Here is a 20717-nt window from a genome sequence, read left to right on the forward strand (position 1 = left end):
ACCTGGTGAAGACCTGGTTGTTGTGAGCGGCCTCCGATGAACACCAACCAGGGGTCACCTTCAGGTCCACTCCCCACAGGCTTCTTGCTTCAACCAAACAAGTCAAATGAGCTCAAATTCCTTCTGTTTGTGGTTAACATGACTAGTTCTGGTGGAAAATGAGAGGGAATGGCTTGCAGGAATCCTCCTCCCCGCAGAGAGGTGGGAGGAGCAAGCTGTGGCAAAGAGACAGCAACATGCAGTGGGACTTCACAGGCTGCAAGATCTGCACTTGTGCTACAACAACCACTGACAATCCCAACTGCCCTACAAGCTGGCAGATACCATAGAAGATACAGATGAACGTGGAGGGCCAAACTCCAGAAAGGAGAATGTCTGTCTAGCATAACAAGGTTTTCCAGTACAAGCACCTCAAATTTAAGGACCTATTGCAGCTACACATTGCACAAATCACATCTGCCTAATAAATGACGTGTATTTTAAATGCAGATATGCAGGGGAAACCCCCACAAAAGGAAATACATGAGTGAAAGAAGGACTACTCCATGAGACAGGTGCTCCCATATGACACTTTTTGGGCACACAGAATCCTACTTGTGCATGCACCTCTGAGCTCCGGTGGTTGCAGTCCGAATACATGTACAAACGTGTCCACAGATGCACCTGCTCTGCCCCGACTTACAACTTTGCGCCAACTGGCCAAGGAGAGATTAGGGTATTATTTACACTGGAAGACACTTGAGAGCACTGTGAGATGCATGCAGCTTAAGCACTTTCTGGCACTGAGCGCTCAGAGTTATTATACGCCGGACCCTGGGCTTCAGAGGCACAGAGGGGAAGTTGAAGAGTTCAGGAAGTTGCTGTGTTTGTTCACAACACACTGCTTCATTGTACTCGTCTTCAGCTGCTCACCCAGCAGCTCCTGGGCTAACAGTTGTCACTGACAAGAGAGCTTATTGCTCTTTTTTTCAAGGGGCTATGTTTACAAAATCACTTTTAACACGTTAATGCTGCAATGACATATGCTACACCATGCCAGAGCAGTGCTTGGAGCCTCCGATGGGGGAAATGGAGTTCTATACTCCCCCTCCACATTGTTCAAGTTGCAGGGAATGCATTTTCTCAGTGAGCAACTCCTAGCCATCTCCTTCTTAAGCCATGCCCAAAGTGTCCTCCAGGGTGTCACTCCAGCCAGCGCACCTCAGTGCAGCTCCATGGTTTTCACTGGGGCTGCACATGCAGGTGTGTGACACCTGGGGGATTCACCAAGCCCACACAGCCTTCACAAGGCCTGTTCTGGTAAGCTTCTCTGTGCTTGGGCCACCAGGAACACCAAGGGATCTGTCAGCTCTGACTGCAGAAGGGAGGCATCTGAAGTCCTCTATTCATCAGCCATTTACTTCTCTGTCCTTGTCATAGATGAGGAATCTGTTGACTGGCACCTTTTGGAAGACTGTAGCTCCTCTGGGATTTTTGGTAGCTATATTAGGTGGTAAGCCAACTGCTTGTAACTGACACTGAATCACACTTCACATACACGCAAGACAAAACCACTTTATCTTCTGAGAGGAAAGCCCACCTGAACCTCTTCCTTTCATGCACCTGGGTGACTAATAAAATGTGCCCATAACATTGTAAATGGCAAAAGTTGTTTTTTAAGACTCTAAATTGACTCCCCATCACTTGTGACTCAATCAAACAGTGTTTGATTTACCAAAGAGGACCACCCCAGCTGCAATAATAAGTTGCACAGTGGCCTGACAGATGAACTACACCAGGATGTTAATGGTTGTGGCTGTAGGGCCTTTTACATAGATAATTTACTGTCCTGGGCCAGCTATGGGGTTCTGAGGGGCTCTGAGGTTTTAGATTAGAAACAAGCATAGCTACATCTCAACACATTTGATAATTCTTGTCCAGGTGATACAAACTAATGGAGCATGCTGAATGCCACAATTCAAACTCACACATATCACTGGCCTTACAAAAATAGGCACTATTTGTAATATAGAATCTCACCTATCTCACTGATATGGCCATATCTGCACACACACACAGCAGTGGATTCTGTGAAGAATGTTTTCCATCTGGTACCTGTCACCAGCAAATACAAGCCATTAACGTCCCTGTGACTGGGCAATACAATCTGTACTGCTTCTGACCTCGAGCGGGCATAACACCTGTGAGCACAAGAGTACATAGTCATACAGGGCTGCTAAAACAACTACAAAAATCCCAAATCTGCTTGCCAAATCACAAGAGCTCAGCAGTAACAGAGAGGTGTTCAAACTTCAAAGCAGGAGCACAGTCAGCAAGAGTTTGTTGAAAGAATTACAACCAGGCATGGAAACTGGGACTTCTCAGTAGCATGTAATCCCTGCTGTTTCCATTTCCTCTTCCTCATTATCAGCACAGACGGGGGCTGAAGATTAGTAAACAGTGGGTGTTTGGGGTGAATTAGAGCATGTGTGATATAGAGCTCGCTATCCTGGTGGCATCAGCGTGACTTCGCAAAGAGATGTAAATATTTAATGGTGCCCACTATGTCTCTTCAGAACTATGGAATATTAACACTTCCTTGGAGGTAACAATGATGGAGGAATCTTACTAGGACTCCATCTTGCCCTTCATCTAGGACATGAACAAAGTCTTACAGCCAAGACTTCCCTCCTCCATAGCCGTCTGTGGGGAAGATGAAAGCTTCTCACACTGCTCCTGTCCAGTCTAAAACCAGAAACAACAAACTCTGGGACAAAAACTTCAGTGTAAAGAAATTCCCTTCTTCTGAATAGAGGAAAAAAAATACTTCCAGTGTAATCTTTAAAGGTTCCCAACCTGCTAGGGTATTGGGTTTTTATGACCATTATACCTCGACAACAAATGCAAAGGCAAGCAAACTAGTAGCGCGATTAGAAATTATTCTACTTTTCTTTAAGCATTTACTTTTTAAGTGGGTTCTCTTCTCTTCTTTGCCCACTGCTATAAGGAACAGTCTTAGAAAAGATTCTCTCTTCTCACACCCAAAATCTGATTTCAGCTGTCATTTCAGGTATTAAAATGCCACTGCCACGTAACTAACAAAGAAAAATACTCCCCTACGTTGACGTACTCGCAATTTTGAAGAGGAATCTGAAAAAGCAGGAAAATTCTAAATTATTTTTTCTGCTCTTGTTCTCAAGTCTACATAGAACTAACAGCTGCGTGTGAGAGATGTTCTATATTCAGCTGTTGCCCTTGCTTGTCACAGGTTATCCTTTCAGGAGACAGCTATGTAATAAAAGCCATTAGTAAGAAAACACAATATGCCTAGAAACACCTACTAATTTCTTGACTTGAGAGAGAACTCCTGAATTGACAAACCGTGCTCTCAAAGTGATTTGCTTGTCCGGCTCCCAGCACCCCTGGCAACATTGATATTAACGGACTCCTGAGGAAGAGTCCTACTCTGCTTCTTTAATTAGGATAAAGCAATCACAAGATACATTGTAAGAAGGTAACTATTTCGCAGAAGTTTTTTCATATCACTACAGAGAATTCAAATATTTAGTTTGTTCACAGGAACAAAAACAAACAAGCAAACTTCTACAAAAAGGAACCTTACTGCTGGCTGCTTATAATACTCGATTTCACATAATACCTTGTTTCTCAGTTTGTGGCCTTTTTACACAATAACCTTGAGACATGGTTTCCCCTGGACTCGATCAAAGAATGAGATTACACAACAGACGCACAAACAGAAAACATTTGCTGTCTTTCCAAAGAGTATTTTCAACAATTCTTACCCAGTAAAAGCCGCCTAGCCATTTTTCCAGAACAATGTATTACATCTCATCAGAGGCATGCCTACTGCCTAATTATCTCTCTCAATATATAAGCACTGTTATGATGGTGATAATATCGGATATTTATTATTGAGCAATTTGTCTTTAGCTATTAACATGAATTTTAAAGTTTATGAAGCTTCAGGTATGAACCATATGATGAAGAGTTTTTATATACTTGGTTATTTCAGTAGAAAATACTGTTTTAAAAGCAGTTAACACAGTTAAATTGAGTAATACTTTATACTCAACTTCCCATCAGCATTTGTGCATGTACACTCACACACACACACACACACACACACACACACACACACACACACACAGGGGAACAGAGCAAAATAAATCTGCACCCAAGAAATAGTGATCTACTACAATGGCCATACGTTTTAAAGCTACAGAAACAGCATTTTTTTATGAGACCAGGTTTCCAGCTGACATGGCCTACAGTCTGAAAGTGCTACCTCTGTACCAAGTTACATTTTCTCTTCAAGTGGGATGTCTCTATCTAAATGTCTGTAGCTAAAAGTGCCTGCATGAATTGGAGCTTAACATATAAATTGAAGACTATTAAGATGCATGACAATTAAACCATTATTTTGCAAAAAACTGCTATCAAATTCTGTGTTCTTATCATTTGATTTTTTAGGGGGATTTTGCCTATTATTTTTGATTGTAAATCAAAACCCTTTTTTCTCCATCATCTGTTCAACACATGCAATTATGAAATCCAAGCAACTAGTTTCATTTTTGAAAGAGGTCTACTACTTTCATATAATTTATTTCCTCCTCTACATTCTGGATGCTCATAATAGAAGCACTGAAAATTTGTGATTATCTACAAAATAGAAAGAGAGCTGACAAATAGCAGGCTAATACAGGAGTACTTACTGGCATTATTTCACTGGCATAAAGATCTGCACACAATGTTACAGCAGCAGCATCCTACCCAAAGCTCATGCCCGTTTCTTTGTTTTGTTGTTTGTTTTTTAAATAAGTCCTCATGAGCAGGAACTTTAGTCCATTTTTTACATTTTTCCCATGGGCGGTATTTTCCACATCAGGAGCCTCTAGATGCCAAATATAGACACAGATCAGAGTCTGTACATACTTGCTGGTGATTATAAACCAGTACCAGCTCCTCTGCTGTGTAGTGGATGAGACTTGTTACTCTTCGCACATGTCCAAGTGCCAGCAGCTCCACACTGAGCAGAGGTGCGCCCAAGTAAGGAGAACAAGATCACATCACATACAAGATGGGATCGTGGATTTTTCTTTCATTAACACGTACCAAAAAAGAATATTCTCCCAAGAATAAACAGGAGAAAGGGAGGCTCAATTTATGAATACACATACGCACTGCCATAATCTCAGTTAACTATCTTTGCTATCCCTAGGAATTAGTGGAGTTGATCACTATGAATGAGGAGAACACTAGCCAAGCTAACGGAATTTCAGACTCCATGAGAGGCACATGAAGACAAGCCTTGAGTCTGAAGCTCCCTGCTTGCTCAGGAAAGCCAGCGCTGCCGCTGCCCCTCACATACATGCAATTGCAGCCCCCTGGCAGTTGCATGGGCTGCATCCAGAGAGCTCACGGTGATTTCAGAGCCATCAGGGTGCATCATCAACCCACATCCATCACCTGGCTGCTCCACAGTGCCTTCCAGTCTGAAGTTGCTCCTCAACATCATTTTGAGCAGGAACCACTGTAGACTTAGGATTACCAACTTATTGCAATTACACTACACAGAAACTGATAGAAAACAGTGATGTTTATTTCCAACTCATTGAGCTTACAGATAAATTGCTGATCTAGCAACTAGTCTCCCTATACTGCTACGGCTCAGCTGCTGCCACGAGGCTGCACTGACCAGACACAAAGCAGCCCCTCAGCAGGTTAAGGATGCCAGCTCTCCTCACAGCTTGTCATGTTAAGATAAGCTGGGTTTCTGAATCCATGACCATAGAGGTCAGGATAAGCTCCCAGTTTCACTAGCTGAGAGTAAAAGTAGGGGCAGCAGTTTAGTGCTCTGGCTTGGAACAGCAGAAATCCCACAGAAGGCTATATAGAAGGCTATAACTGCACTTTTAATCACTTCTAGTCATTTTGGTAGAGTCACATGCCTGTGGGCCAAGTCCCAGCAGAGCCAGCCTGTCACAGAGCAGGAACATCAGGCAGCACAGGGAGGTGATGCTGTGCACCACAGCTCACTATGTGAGCCCGAAGGTGCTGCTGTAGCCACCTCCTGCGCTGCCAGCAGGGGCTTGGCTATGGCAGCTGTTACACAGGCTGTTTGCTCCTGCTTCAGGTTCCACTGTTAGCACTTTGGAGCTAGGTAAACTTCGTGACATATTTAACTTCAGGCCTTTTGCTGCTAATTGGGACAGTTCTCCTAACTTTTAATGAGAAAGCTAGTGCACCACGGTGCTCTTGGGAATGCTGGTTTTGGCGACCTTTGAACACTCAAACTAACTACTTCCATAATTATATTTTTAAGAATAGTTAAAAAAATGGTCCCTAATTTTACATCAAGCAGGATTCCCTAGTGACAGGGTTGTAGATCCTGCACTGGTGTGCATTACAGAAAACTCCAGTGCTACCAGGATCACATGCTCTGTTGAGAAACAAAGGAATCAGGACCTGAATATGCCAGAACTAAATACAGAGAAGTGAGATTATAAATGGTGAAAACTTTACTGGATAGAGCTGAGGTGTGCTGCATCAAACACGCCTGTAGACTGTAGTTTCAACCCCCCTCCAAACAGTCGCACACCACAGTGATAGCCCAATCCCTTGGAAGAAAGATGTTGAGGTTGTGGGAGCTTTGCAGCAGGAACAAAGTTATCCTGATTTCCAAAACTAAGCAGCCACCCCAGCCAGAGGGAGCAATGCATACACACACACACCTCAGGGACAACAGCCTGGGGAGCCCGGGGAAGAGGTGCCCTGATGCTGCCAAGGGCAGTCCCACCACAGTGCTCCTGTCCATCCTGCAGTGACCTCACATCATACCAAGGGCACAATGGGACCAAGGAGTGCCACTGCCTGCTGTTTCACAAGTTCACTGGTGGGGTTTTTTGGTCTCTCCTCACTTCCTAAGGCACAGAGTCAAGCTTAGCTGTGAAATGGCAGTGGGACACTTCCTTATCTCTAGATAAAAGGAAGAAGGTAAAAATACACTGTGTTCTTTTTACTTTCCCTTCTTGCAGGGTTTTTCCATTGTGTTTTTATCTGCTTCTGTGCATAGCTGACAGTGAAGGCCTTGGGAGCTGTTAAAACACCATAGTATACAGCATCACAACCACGAGTTCTTTAATGCCTAATCAGTCTCACTGATTAGCAAACAGACAGTGCGCAAACAGGCTTGCAAGAGGAATAAAAGCTCCAAGCCTAAGCAAAGAGCAGTGTTATACCACTTTTATTGTAAGCAATTGTAAACTCTGTTATTGCTCCTAAGAGGAAACTTTCCTGGCAAACTTTTGAAGTAACAAAAAGCAGAAGATGACAGTTCTTTCCCCTGGAAGCACAATGTCCCTTAGTGTTCTCACTTAAGTACTGTGCATGATGACATCCAACTGCCTTTCACCCTGCAATTCACTTGCATTATTAGGGGTGTTCTACTAAACAACTGGCATATTTTAGAAGAATAAAGGAGGAACCTGTCCAGTTTGTCAGTTACAGAATATCCTATTTTCTAGTTCCCTATAGCAGCTAATGTCTTCCTCCAACTCCAATCAACATGCATGAACATATGCACGAATGGAAAAGAGTAAGCCACAGTAAGTCTTGGAGATATCAAGCCTGTAAAGATCTGCTATGAAAAGCAAAACCAAAGGATGAGGAAATAAGTATTCCTCTGGATTCTCTTAAGAAGGCATTACTTCTGCATTACTGCATGTAAGCATGCAGTATACCCCAGGATTTTGCTATCAACTAAATTTTATTTCATCCTACTAGAATAGAAAATGCATTTTAGAGAGCATTAAAAAAAATGCATCCCTATCTCAGAAGTCCTGAATCTAAGGCAATATGTACAACTATAAAAAAAACCACCAAGGAGCATGTAAGTGAATGGAGATGCAGAGAAAAAGGTCAATACATCAAGTCATGCAAACTCACTATGTGCATGACCAAGGGCTTTGTTTACTTGCAACATACACAGAACACCCTTTATAGTTTACATTCGATACTTCCTTTTAAAACTCCTTCAAGTAACTTGAAATGTGAAAGTAAGGAAGAAAATTCTCTGTCTTTCCCTGCATGGAAATACAAAACAAACATTTGGAAATACCCTGGGCCTCTTGCTTTGTCCAGAGAAGGCTCTCAGATAGCAGTAAAGTGCTTTGTAAAAGTAATCTGCCCCAGTCTGTAACAGTTACGATGTGAACAGACTTGGTAGGAGCTGAGATGAAGTTCAGCTTGTATCCAGCATGCTTGATCTTCCGTGGGAGACTGCGCAAGAACTTGCTTGCTCCTGTATGGACTGCTGGAGATGTAGGACATCCCAGAACAGAACAGGAGACACTCCACTGCAGAAGGCCAAAGCTGGGATGAGGCAGAAGTTAGAGAGAGTCTGCTAAGGGCCCAGGAGATGAGGCTAACAGAAAGCCATGCAAACTGAAGGCTAGGAGAGGATGAGCTTTAGGAAATGCCACAACTAAGGCTATTCATGTGCTAGGCAAATCATAACCTGAGGAGAGCACTGACTAAAGTGACTGCTGTGGGAGGATCGATGAGATGGAGAAACGGAGGTCTGCAGAGCTTAGTACTGCTGATGCAAAAGGGTTTCCACACAGTAAGTGAAGAATACTAGCTGTTTTCTAACAGCCACTTCCTAAGTAGGAGGCAGGGGGAGAGAGTAACCAATTCCTCCCCTTCCTCCAAGGACATCCTTCCCTTTAATCACCTATAGTGATAAAAAAAGGGACCTAGCTAATGCTAGTTACAAGTCAGGCACCATTCTGCACAAGCTGCTTATATAAGGACAATCCCAGTTAGCACCAGTGTCCTGGGACCCTGCAGTGCTGCCTCAGGCTGCTGGGGACCTGAGGGCTACGCCGATCACCCGATGAAACTCAGAGGCTGCCAGACCGTGAGCTCATGAGGCCCTATCCACTGTACTCCCCAGAGGTGGGGAGAAACCACTGATTGAAGGTAGTGAATCTCAGACTTCACTGTTCACATTGATGCTTAAATGAATAAATAAATAAATAAAGAGAATGGAAGTTCAGGCAAACTCCTCTCTTGCTTTCTCATTCCAGGGAACAGATCCGAGCCACTAACAGAGACCAGAGTCCGAAGGGATACCCTACTTCCTGGAACTCATTTTACCATTTTAATTCCACAGAACAAGTACAGTAAAGATTGCGTGTTTTGCAGATTTGATATCACTGCAAAATCACAATATTGATTTTACAGTTTCTTGCCTACAGAGGTCTTTCAAACAGCAATGCAGAGAACAAGACAAGAGCAATCTGAAGACAAAAATCAAAGCCTGGATCAGAGAGCTCATTATGCAGTCTGTGACTTAATACCCAGAACTGCAGTGGATTAAGTCTTCTGTATTCCCTGAAGGTTCTGTGGGAAGGAACTCATGCTGCTAACTAAATCCCATGTTGTGCTGACAGTATTACAAACCCAGAGGCAGAACCCAGCTCTGCCAGCCTCGGGCTGCCCACACCAACACACTCTCCTTCACAGAGACAGTTCAATGGCCAAGAGACCTCAAATTGCCAGCTGTGCATACTCCCAACGCAAAGAAGCCTTCTCTAACACTGAGGACAGCTTGCTGTATGCAGCCATGTCAGAGAGCATGGCTAACCTGCAACATGCCCCAAACCCCTACACCTGCTCTGCTCCTACTGCCCGTCTCCTGGCCCAGACAATCCCACTCTGTGCAGCTGGCAGCTCAGCTGTCGGGGAATCAGCCCAACACAGCCCTCCTCACAGCCTGCCAACAACACACGTGCCAGCTGCACAGCACGCTGCTGTGACAACACAACAGCACATTACTGTACCCCATTTCTACGACTTAAAGGATTTCCCGACCTCCCGTGCCTGCTGATGCTCTCTTCAATAGTTTGATGCCCGTGTCAAGCAAGTTACAAAACCTATCTGTTGTTGCAGTGAACAGATCCACAGAATGATGCAAGGCTCTGCTGACTGCTAGCTATACTTATGTAACTCAGTAGCCTCACAGCTGCTAATAATTAGCAGACGACCTGCGTAAGTGCTAGACAAATACAGGGAGATGGAAAAGGAGAACCCTGCTTCATCTCTTCAAAAACAAGCCAGCAAAATGGGAAAAGGGACTTTTAACAGATCTATGATTCTCTTTCTCTTCTCCCAACAGAATTCAAACCCAGCATAATGAATTCAGCATAAATCTTATAACTGAAGATCTGAATGGCGCCTTGTTCGTAGCATTTGGATTTGGAACACAGATGCCGTTAACTCACTGCTTAATGCCTTCTATCATACTCTCTAAAATGCCGATCTGCTTCCTCAGCTTCCACGTTAGGAAAACAAAACCAACAATCTTTCTTCAAGTGATTTATTTTTTTAAATGACGAGAGATCCAAACTTGAATTCGGCACACAGCTTTCTCTGCTCTCATTCTCTCTTAAAAATAAGAGATTAATTGTTATGCAGCAAACTGGGGATAACATCACTTTCTAAAAATTTCCTTTGCAGCTCTTGTCTTTATTTCACAAATTCTTTTCCAGATCTCATGTTCTCAGTGTTGCCTGAGAAAATGTAATTAACTGTTAGTATAAGAATCCCTCTAAGTGACAGATTGAATATATACACACATACATACGTACATATACACACATACATGTTTTGGGGGTTGCTATTCTCTTGAGTAATCTGAAAGCAGCTGCACAGGGTAAGAAGCTTTTCTGTTCAAATACGACATCTTTTAGCTGCAATGGCACCAGCCCACTAGTCAGGAGATTTCTGATCCTTTCCCAGCACTATTACTGACTTGCTGCTATGAGACTTCAAGCAAAGCCATTTTCCTTCACTGTGCTTCTCTGCTCACTGCTCTTAGAAGCCTTTATTCACACTTTAAGGCCATTTTCAGATGTTCTGAAACCACTTAGCCCATATACTCTGGGGGATAATAGTCTGCTCCACTCTGCCTATTCCTCACAGCAACAGATCTCAGTATTCAAGCACAGCATTCACCAAAAACATTAAGAAGGAGTAGGAAGAGGGAATCACCCCACTTCCTGACTTTATCACAAGGGAAACATGCACAAGCTATTTGGGGCTTGCTGAAACTGCTATGAACGTTTATCTTAGCCTCTATATTTCTTCCCATTAAAGAGCTCCCTTGAGTTTCTGTAGCAGAAGAGATGCTAATAGTTCAGAGAAGTTCCCTCTGGGAACACATGCGTGGAAGCCAAGAGTGCTGCTCACCCAGGCTCAGCCCTAGGAGGGAACAAAGACCATGGGTGCCACAGAAGCAGCTTAAACATTGGGAGCTTTGCTTCTGCAGCAGCAGTAATTTAAGGTACAAAGAGAAACATTTAAACTCCAAAGCGTACTTACGTGTGATAGGATCCAAATGTAGATGATTCCTAAAGGAGTTACACCAGAGTTTAGAGTTACAAAACGGATTCTCGAAGTGCTACTTGTGCTTCCTGTCCATCTCCTTTCAGGAACAAGGAAGCTTTCTATTCTGAATGCCTTTGATCTCAAATTTCGATGAAACTGCACCCTCGCTGCCCATGTCTGAGCCTACAGGCACTGTACTGCAGTGACCTGCACTGGAGGGAACCAAAGCACAGCTGCTCTATGAGGCCTGCACAGCTGAGCAGCAACAGCATGTCAGAGCCCTCATCTCCAGGGTTAATCCCACACGAAAAATGTCATCGTTTTCCCATTCAGACTTCACCCACAACACAGCAGCACCTGCATACTACTTGCAAGGAATCACAATAGAACACCAACTTTATCCATTTTCTACGTATAACTACACATGGAGCTGATACTACACAAAAGCATACCACCACCACACTGATCACTGACAGCATCCAAAATATTTTAAAGCAATCCTGATAATTTTTTTTTTTTTAATTAAATTTTGTTTTTAAACCATCCTTTTTTGGGGGTATTTGCTGACCAACAGTTCCACAGTCATTACTCAGCAACAGATGGATTTCTATGTACACCTGTGAGGCCAGCAGCTAACGAGAATGCAGGTAGTTACACAGTCAGCAGCACCCAAAGCAAACAGCTCTCCTGAAGATTTGTGGCTACTCCAACATTCCCACCTTTCTCCCCACATAAGGAACACTGCCTCCACCCTATCCAGCTCAAACACAGCTGGAGCCACGAGTTTTAAACCAGGAGACCTGCCTATCCTTCATGGCAGTGGATGCTATTGGCCAAGTGTCAGAGTGCACCACATGAAGAAAAAGCATTTGCATTAGAACCAAGAATAAGAGAAGTCTGTAGAAAGAACACAGAAGCATTTCACTAGATTTGAACTTTCACAAGGTTTCATACTGTTGTGAACTTGCCACAATTAAGACATTCATGTTGGCAAGAGCACAAACCGTAAAGAAATTCCCCTACCCTTGCCACTGCTTCCTTACTTCTCATGGTTCCTAAGCATGTCAATTATCTAGATAAGATTTAGCATAGTAAGAGCTTAGAACATTTCTAATGGCTGTGCAGAGACATTTTACCACTGTGTATATATATATATATATATACACACACACACACACACACACACACTTATATACACACATACATCACAAGAACAACATACTGCTGTGAAAGGAAACCTATGAAGTTCTGTCCTCACGTCACATTTATCAGACAACACCAACATGTTCTCTTTTCCTCCGCCAAGAAAAGCCTGGTGTTTACACAAGTGAAGCAGAAAGCAAATGGCTGTTAAAACTAATTGCACTGTCAGTAATGGAGAGCAATATTGAAAAGCAGCTCCTTCACAAAGCTATCAGCATTGCCACTCAGCAACCTTCACTGAGAAGGCTGGAAGGCATCTGGTGCGAAGACTATAGTTAGGAAACTGTTCCTTTCACTCCTCTAAAGGAACATTTCCATTTCTGCCTCTGCTGCATAAGAAAAAGCATTAATATCCCGATGCAGTGTTGTAATGACTCCGTGTTTCTCAAAAATATAAGAAAATAGAAACAACAGCTACAGCAGTGTTGTAGCACACAACCCCACAGACAACATCTTGCTGCCTGTTGCCATCAAGAGAGCAATGCAATGCTGTAAGAAGCACAATTTCAGTAGAGCTAGAAAGCAGCAGTGTCAGCCAGAGAGACAGGAGTGCTGTCAGAGCAAGAGGCAGCCCAGGCTGGGAGAGCCACTCCTCCTCCCATCTCCTTTCTGGGCAGCATTACCCTGGACTGCTGAACCTGTCAGCACACCCACAGATAACTGTGGCACAGAACAAGGGCAGGTGAGCAGCAGAAGGAGATAAGGGAGAACAGAGATAGCAGTCCCCTCAGCTCCACCATGAGCTGTGTAAGTACACTCAGTTGCATCCAGAGACCAGCTAGGGACAGCACATCCCTCACCATTCTTAAGGAAGCAGCTGCAGGAACGTTAGTCTCCACGTGAGGGGCTGCAGGGCAATCCCATGCACACAGATGGGCTAAGGGCAATGTCCTGCTGGAGTCAGAGGGTACTGAGGAGTCCAGGACACACATAGGGCCAGAGGAGCTAAAAGCAGTAGGAGGAGCAGTAACAAAGACTCAGAAATACAACCTCCCAGTCTTAGGCTTGTTGCCGTCACTCTTGTTAAACAGCCCTTAAATGATGTGCATGTAAGCATGTTCTCTCCGCTCCCTGCCTTCTTGCACTCTTCCTGGACCGCCCTGTCCCTCCCTCCCCTCACGTGCTCCAGCAGCACAGCGGGCAGAAGTGCTCTGCAGCAGTTGCATTTCCTCCTTACGCGCTCCAGGCCCTGCTCTGGCAGAGAGGAGCACGCAGCAGAAGGTCCTCTGAGCTCTTCCAGAAGCAGCAGCAGCACCACGCACCGTTTTGCCCAGTGCGTGAGATCAGGCAGCTTTCCCCTCAGCCATGCTACCAGCACAGCTGCCTCTCACACCGTTCCTTAAGCCAGGGCTGCTCAGCTGGGTGCCTGTGGGTGGTGAGGGCAGGATATCGCCACACAAAATCCAAGCCTTGCCTGTGGACAGGGAAAGATGGAGGTGGAAGAGGGCAGCACACTCTGCCCCTCCCTCACACCCGGTGTGCTGCCCACCCTCTGGAGACCAGGAAGGCCAAGAGCAGCCCCCAATAACAACCCTTTCTTTGACAGCGCACCACAAAAATAAAGAAACAATTTGAAGCTACCTCGCTGCAGATTCTGGATAGGCACATGCTACTCAGCGCCAGAGGCGAGCTCTGTGCCATTTTTCAGTGCCGAGGCCCAGGAAGAGCACGTGGTAGCAACGAGGAGTGCACGCAGAGGAGGAACAGCCCTGCCTTACAGGAGGGGTTTTCCTGAGAGGCAGGAACCACAGGGTAGCGGGGCCACACAGCCTGGAGGAGGGCTAAGCTAACACTTTAGGACTGCTTACGTGAGGTCTGCAAGCCCGGCTCCTCCACAGCGATCCCCGGCCCGCTCTGTGTGCGGGACCCTCGGGCACTGCCCCCGCTCCGAGCTCCCGCTGCACCCGCCGGCCGCGATGTCACCCCGCAGGGTGCCGCAGCTCGGGGCACGTGCCGGGTGCCGCCCCCAGCCGTCCCGCCGCCGGACCGACCACCCGCCGCCCCCGGGGCCGGGCAGAGCTACGGCCCGCAGGGACCGGGGTGCTCCCGGAGGCCAGGCCTCGTCCCACGCCATTCTCCAACCCGGGGAGCGAAGGAAAGCCAGAGGAAAGCGGGGAGGGATGCCAGACGGGCGCACAGAGGAAGAGCAGGAACAACTTCAGAAGGCAGAGCGCGTCCCAGCCCGAGACAGAGCAGTCTGGAAGAAAAGAGAGAGGGAGAGAGCAAGCACGAAGCGAGCCTCGGCTCCCGGCTCGCCACGCCTTGTTTACCCCGGGGCGCCGAGCGGGGCCGCCGCCGCCGCCGGGGAGCCCCTGCCCGGTCCGCTCCCCGCACCCCTTACCGCGCTCCGTCGGGCGAGGCGGCGGCTGCCGGCGGCACTCCAGCCGCAGCGCGGCCGGGGCATGTTGGGCCGGGCGCTATTTATAGCGGCAGGAAGCGCCGCGCCGCGGCTCTGGGGCGCCGCTCCCCGCAGCCCCGTGCGCTGCACATGGCCCCGGCCCCGGACGGAGAGCGGGAGGGCGGCGGGCAGGCTGGAGCCGGGTGCGCGGGGACGGGGAAAGGGCTGCGGGGCAGCCGGCGCTGCGGGCTCCCCGGGGTGGGGAGCTGCCCCGTCGCCTCCCGCGGTGCCCTGCCGCCCTGATGGCGACCGGCGAGGCTGGGGAGCGGCCGCGGCACGGCAGGGACGGGCAGAGGAGTGCAGGCGTCATTAAACAGTGAATAGAGGTACTTGCTGCATCCCTATTAAGACCTGCAGTATGCAGAGGTGTGGGAAGGTCAATTACTTCTCTCCACATGATGCCCTCAAAGGGATCTGTGCTTCTTATCTCAATTAACTCACGCAGAAATGGATTTGCCAGGCAAGTGATAGAGGCTGCTTCCTATTCCTTCTAAGTGTGACTGAACTAGAAAGAAAACTTCTGTTAATGTCTTTGGGTGCAGTGCTGTACTCTTGAATGAAAAAAATGAGCGAAGCATAGGCGATGGAGCAGCTCAGGGATAGGGGTGTATTCTGCATGGCAGCAGGACTGTAGCTGTGTAGCTGTGGGTGCCTGCTGGAGCCATTACTCATCCTGCATGCCTTTCACATCTTGGAGGCATTTCATGGTTTCTATTTAGCCCGTGCATGACCACAGTTCAGTTCAGCAGCTGCATAACACCACTGTCTAAAACAGGATATTATGGACAGGTGTCCTGAAAAACTGGAGTTTGTTCTTAATTTCTCTGTTGCAATATGTTCCAGCAAGGTCAAAGCCTGAGCAATCTGCATGCTGAGCCAACCTCTTACGATCTGCTTTTTGTTTTTGACCAAGAGATTACAAGGTGCAAAGACAGTGTTGAGGTGAGATGTGCTCACCAAATCGTTGCTGATTTGCATTTGGTGTAAGACTTCAAACACTGCCAGCCTTTTATGTAGGTCATGTCTTTGTTTTTGTGTCGTTGCATGCTTGGGGCACTACAAGACAAAAAAACAGGTACCGTGGTTTTATCTTTTTCCTCTACCCTCTTTGCCCTAGGTACATGACCTAGATTAGTTTGCAAGCAAAAATTATGGAGCTCACAAATGGGAAAGCTGCAGGTAGTCTACGCTTACTGCCTTTATGGAAACACAGACCTAAAGTTCTCCAAAGGGGCTCACAAATCCACATGGGGTTCCTAAATGCTGCATCCTGCATTCGGGTCATTGGTTAGCTGAAAACAGTTCTGAAGTCACATACAGGCAAGCAGCTTCCTTTTGGCTAGGTAGTAAAGAAATATCATTGATGTGTTTATTCCAAGCTTTGTAATGGATATAAAAGAAGAGCTCACCCAGATGTGCTTGTTTGCCAGCTGTGGAGAAGATCTGCACAGGAGTGAGGGACATAGTAACAGCCCTTGAAGGACAGCATCCCCTCCTTTTGTGGAGCCCACCAAGTGATTGGTCATCACACTGCTGCCATAACCAAGGAGCTCCTCTACAGTCTTGATCACTGGTCAGCCTGGCATGCACTGTTGTAACGTATGAACCTGCCCCCATCCTTGCTCAGCTCCATCACACGCACTGCAGGTAGCCCCTGCTGCCCAGCTGGACTCAGCAGGGCCCTGAGTGAGCTGAGGAATGAATCCATGCAGGTTGGTTGCTCTCCATAGTCATGCCTGCCCTTTATCCTTCAGCAGGAACTGAAGGGTGATTGTTTTAGAGAATCTTTTGCAAAGCAGAGTGTGATTGCCTGTAGCTGAGACTTGATTTCCAGAAAGGGGAAGGTGCTCCAGAGCTCTCTTGCAAGCCTATATCTAAACCTCATTCATGAGAGAAGCCTGGGAGACTTTGCTCCAGTTTCACAATGAGGACAAAACACACAACAACCATTTTTCAGGGAGGGAACAAAATTAAGTGGGGAGGAATTGACAGCCCAGGAGCCTGGATGTAGTGCTAGACTTTATCCAGCCCTAGTTAGCATATAAAAACACAAGGTATGTAACTGAGACCGCATACAGCAAACTTTTAAAAGTGGCTGCTCTCACAAACATTTCTGATGTGCCAAACTACCGATGACTTCAAAGGCAACATCTCATACGCCACCATACAAGAAAGCAAACTTTCCAGGGGTGTAGGATATGTCCTTCACCCAACAGCAGCACAATGTTCTGCATTCTGCAGGCCTACCTCATGCTCTCACCCTGCTGTCCCCTGCCCCTGTGGTTTGCTTCAGCTGTGGAAACAGGAACTGCTGAGTCAGCGTGCTGGTGAAACTCACACTGCTCTCATGGGGAGAGGGCTGCAGCGAGGGGGCTGGCAGCAGCTCACAGCCTGCAGGAAAACAAGTACTTACATTCTCTTACGGTGGCCTGAAAAAATAAATAATCCCTTTGCTTAAAAACTCTCAGACTGCAAAGAGGTAGCAGAACCTGAAGTGTAAGTGTGGGGGGAATGATCAGATCTGGCAGATGCCTGCTCACGATCAAGCATTTAGATTTTGGGAAATGTCATTTTTCTGTTTGCTCTGTTAACAGCTCAGTTATGCTTTAAGAAGCCAAGATGCAGCTGGCTGAACAGACAGAACAAGGCCACCACATTTGGCTCATCTGCCTGGTGCCGATAGAGAGCAGCAGCCCGTTCTGATTACGGACTCATGCAGAGGTGAAATTGCTCCCTTGGAACTGGTACAAGGTAATGGACTTCTAAAAATTCAACTAACCCCCTCAGAAGAGTCAAGTCTCCCAAGCTGTGCAAGTACAAAAGGGGAAAGAAATTTGGGATGACTGCAGCTCGGAGGGCGAATTGTAGATGATACAGTAGAGAGTAGTTGAAGGTCAGCTAAAGGGATGCGAAGGGGAAAGTTAATTGCCAAACTGTTAAAAAATTGCAAAGAGAATCGGAGTTAAGAAGATGGAGATGTTCCAGAGAGCCATTCTATTAAGGCTATAAATAGGGTGCTATCCACAAGATCAAAGTGAACAAAACCACTTCTAGCAGCAGGAAACTGGCAGCTAAAAGAGGGAGAAGGTAACACCAACCTTCAGCTAAACTGGGGCTGCTCAGTGCAATGCCACAGCGCTTGGATGGCATTACTTCTTGCACTTACTAGAGAAATGTCACAATCAGTGAAGCCACATATCAGTAGAATTGCTAGTTGAAGCTCAGATCTGAAATTTAAATTTGCTTTTTGGGCCATGGGGCAGCAGAGCAACACATGTGATTGCCCAGGTGGTGCCCAGGGCCCCCTGCCTGGAGCTCTGGTGAGACACAAGTGGAAGAGCCTACAGCGCAGTGCTACAGGGGCAGGGAGAGGCTACAGTGCTGCAAATGAGAAGTTGTCAGGCAACATGTACTTAAGCATAAATGGCAAATTAGCTTTGACAGCGGCTGAGACAGCCCATCTACAAGCTCCAAATGTACTGTTCCAACAGATACATAGGCATGCTGACACTTGAAAAGGACAGTAGCAAACAAGACAGACTGCATGTGGGTAAGGGTGTTTCAGTAGATGGATATTAATAACAGAGGCTATCAGTGATACCTAAGAGAAATGTTATCATGAAGGTGAGATAGAACAAACATGAAAGGTGGTTTGCACAATCTGAGTATTCAAAGCAAAAAAAAAAAAAAAAAGAGGTGCATGTAAACTTCCCCCTGGGGTGCCCTGTTGATGTTTGGAGGACTGGCTGCACGGAGAGGCAGGGGACAGATTCTGCTACCCAGGAAGAGAAAGTATTTGCTGTTTCCCCTCAGTGCCACACCTTTGAGACATGCCCAGTTCATCAAGACTGTGTGATAGGAAGGCAGGAGGTTTACTGTGCCTGTAAGACAGAACAAACGATCACAAATAAAAATTTTCACATAGGTAACATGTAAAATTTTACATAAGTAATTTCTGAAGTTTCTTTGAGGAAGGGAAAGGAAATGACTACAACATGGCAGCTAGCTGTGCATAGAGGGAGCCAGAGCTAGAGTGGTGAGCACACACTCACACAGATGGAATTTTGAGACCACTACCCAAAGGGGTGCCTCAAGGAAACCTAACAGAGGTAATGCAGCTACTTACCCACAGATGTTGTTACTTGTTTGTTTTTAACTCCAAAATTCAACCACAGGTTCCCCTAAAAGGATTGTCCTGCCACTTCAATACCAATCACCATCTCTCAACATAAGCGGCATCACAGGCACTGCTACACTGCAGCTCAGCTCCTGACAAGCTGGTGAGCTCCATAGCTTCATCCAAGGGCTGGAAGCTTCACTGAAATTAAGCAGAGCTGCAGCAAGCACTCCATCTGTCAGCAGGGGTTTACCTCAGCACGCATCTCCAGCCATTGTTTACATTAATGATCATCCAGGGAGGCAAAGATTACCAAAGTCAAAACCCAAATAGCCAAGCAGAGTGCTACAAGTGAGCAGAATGCTACAAGTGGTTGACCGACCTGCACAAAGTGTTTTGGTGAGGACTGCAGCTCAGCAAAACATTCCCAAGCTGCCCTATGCACGAACAGAAATGTTACTCAACTGCCTGATTTCCCCCACGGAGGGTTTCAAATGCCTGACCTCTGCAGACACGACACATTCTTGTAGAGCACAAACATAAAACATGTTATTTTATTAAACACACAGCAATTGACAGCAGAGTAGTCCTGGTTTGAACAGCGAGCTTGGAAAGATGGGTGGTTTGTATCATTTGCTTCACTTGTGCTTATCTGTTTTTAAGAATAATAGGCAGAACTACTCGAACTTGTACTATTAGTGTGTACTACACACTGTACTAGTGAAACAGACATAGGCTTGTTCCTTGGGTTGACTAAAAACTTTTAGTCTTATTTACTTAAAAAAAAAACACCATTGCAGTATCAGTTTTTGGGCGAAAGCAACTACCCGCTTTTGTCACTAGAGTGAGCTGCTGCTCAACGTTTGAAGGAAGCTCGGTTGAATCGGCGGACATGGGGGGAGGTCCGATCCTTTCGTCATACGCACTTGCATCGGAAGCGGTCGTTGCAGTACTGTGCCGTGCCGGCCTGCTGCTCCTAATGCATTCCAGCAGGGCAGGAGGTGCTTTTCAGGGAGCAGAGGTGCGGTTAAGTTATCGTACTGAGCACCCCCAAAGGCGAAACTGTGCTCGCAAGGCTCATCACTCAGTGTGAAGAGGGACACCGAGGTATGCTTGCTCTCAGTGTGCATGATAGTTGTGTGGCCACAGAGCAGAGCTCAATGATAAAGAAGGGTGAAAAATCTTCAATGTGTCTTTTACCTTGGGCCTGCATAGCAAGAAACAGCAGTGGATCCATTTCACAACAAGGAACATTCCCTCTATGCTGGACCAAGAGTTCTGCAAGTTAAGAGATTGCAGATTGACACATGAGAGTCAATCACTTCTGATTTGTACACAGAAATCAGATGCTTTACCAAGGAGCTTGAGACACTTCTGCTGGCTACAGCCTGTGTTACAAGAAGCATTTGTGGCACTGCCAGTACAAAAACCACAGAGCAGATATTGAAACCAGCTTGAAAGCTGCTCTAAAGCTGAATACAGATTTGCAGCTCAGATAGAACATATTACTGCTATTGATGTCACTAGAATCATATTTGTGGATAACAAAGTCAGACGGTCTTATTAACATGTTAACATTCCTAATAAATGGTAAAATGGACCCAAATCTGG

General features: G+C 46.2%; 1 protein-coding gene across 1 annotated transcript in view; it reads right to left on the reverse strand.

The window, feature by feature from the left end:
* The window catches only part of WIPF1 (WAS/WASL interacting protein family member 1), a gene marked incomplete at both ends in the record, with an annotated part of 44212 nt that extends 29160 nt beyond the window's left edge, over positions 1-15052 (reverse strand). The window contains one exon of the mRNA XM_079539295.1: positions 14926-15052. Within this exon, the coding sequence (XP_079395421.1) occupies positions 14926-14995 (70 nt within the window). The remainder of the gene's footprint in view (positions 1-14925) is intronic.
* Positions 15053-20717: the final 5665 nt, after the last annotated feature.

The sequence above is a fragment of the Tetrao urogallus genome (genome assembly GCF_951394365.1).
Source record: "Tetrao urogallus genome assembly, chromosome: 8".
NCBI classification, from domain to species: Eukaryota; Metazoa; Chordata; class Aves; order Galliformes; family Phasianidae; genus Tetrao; species Tetrao urogallus.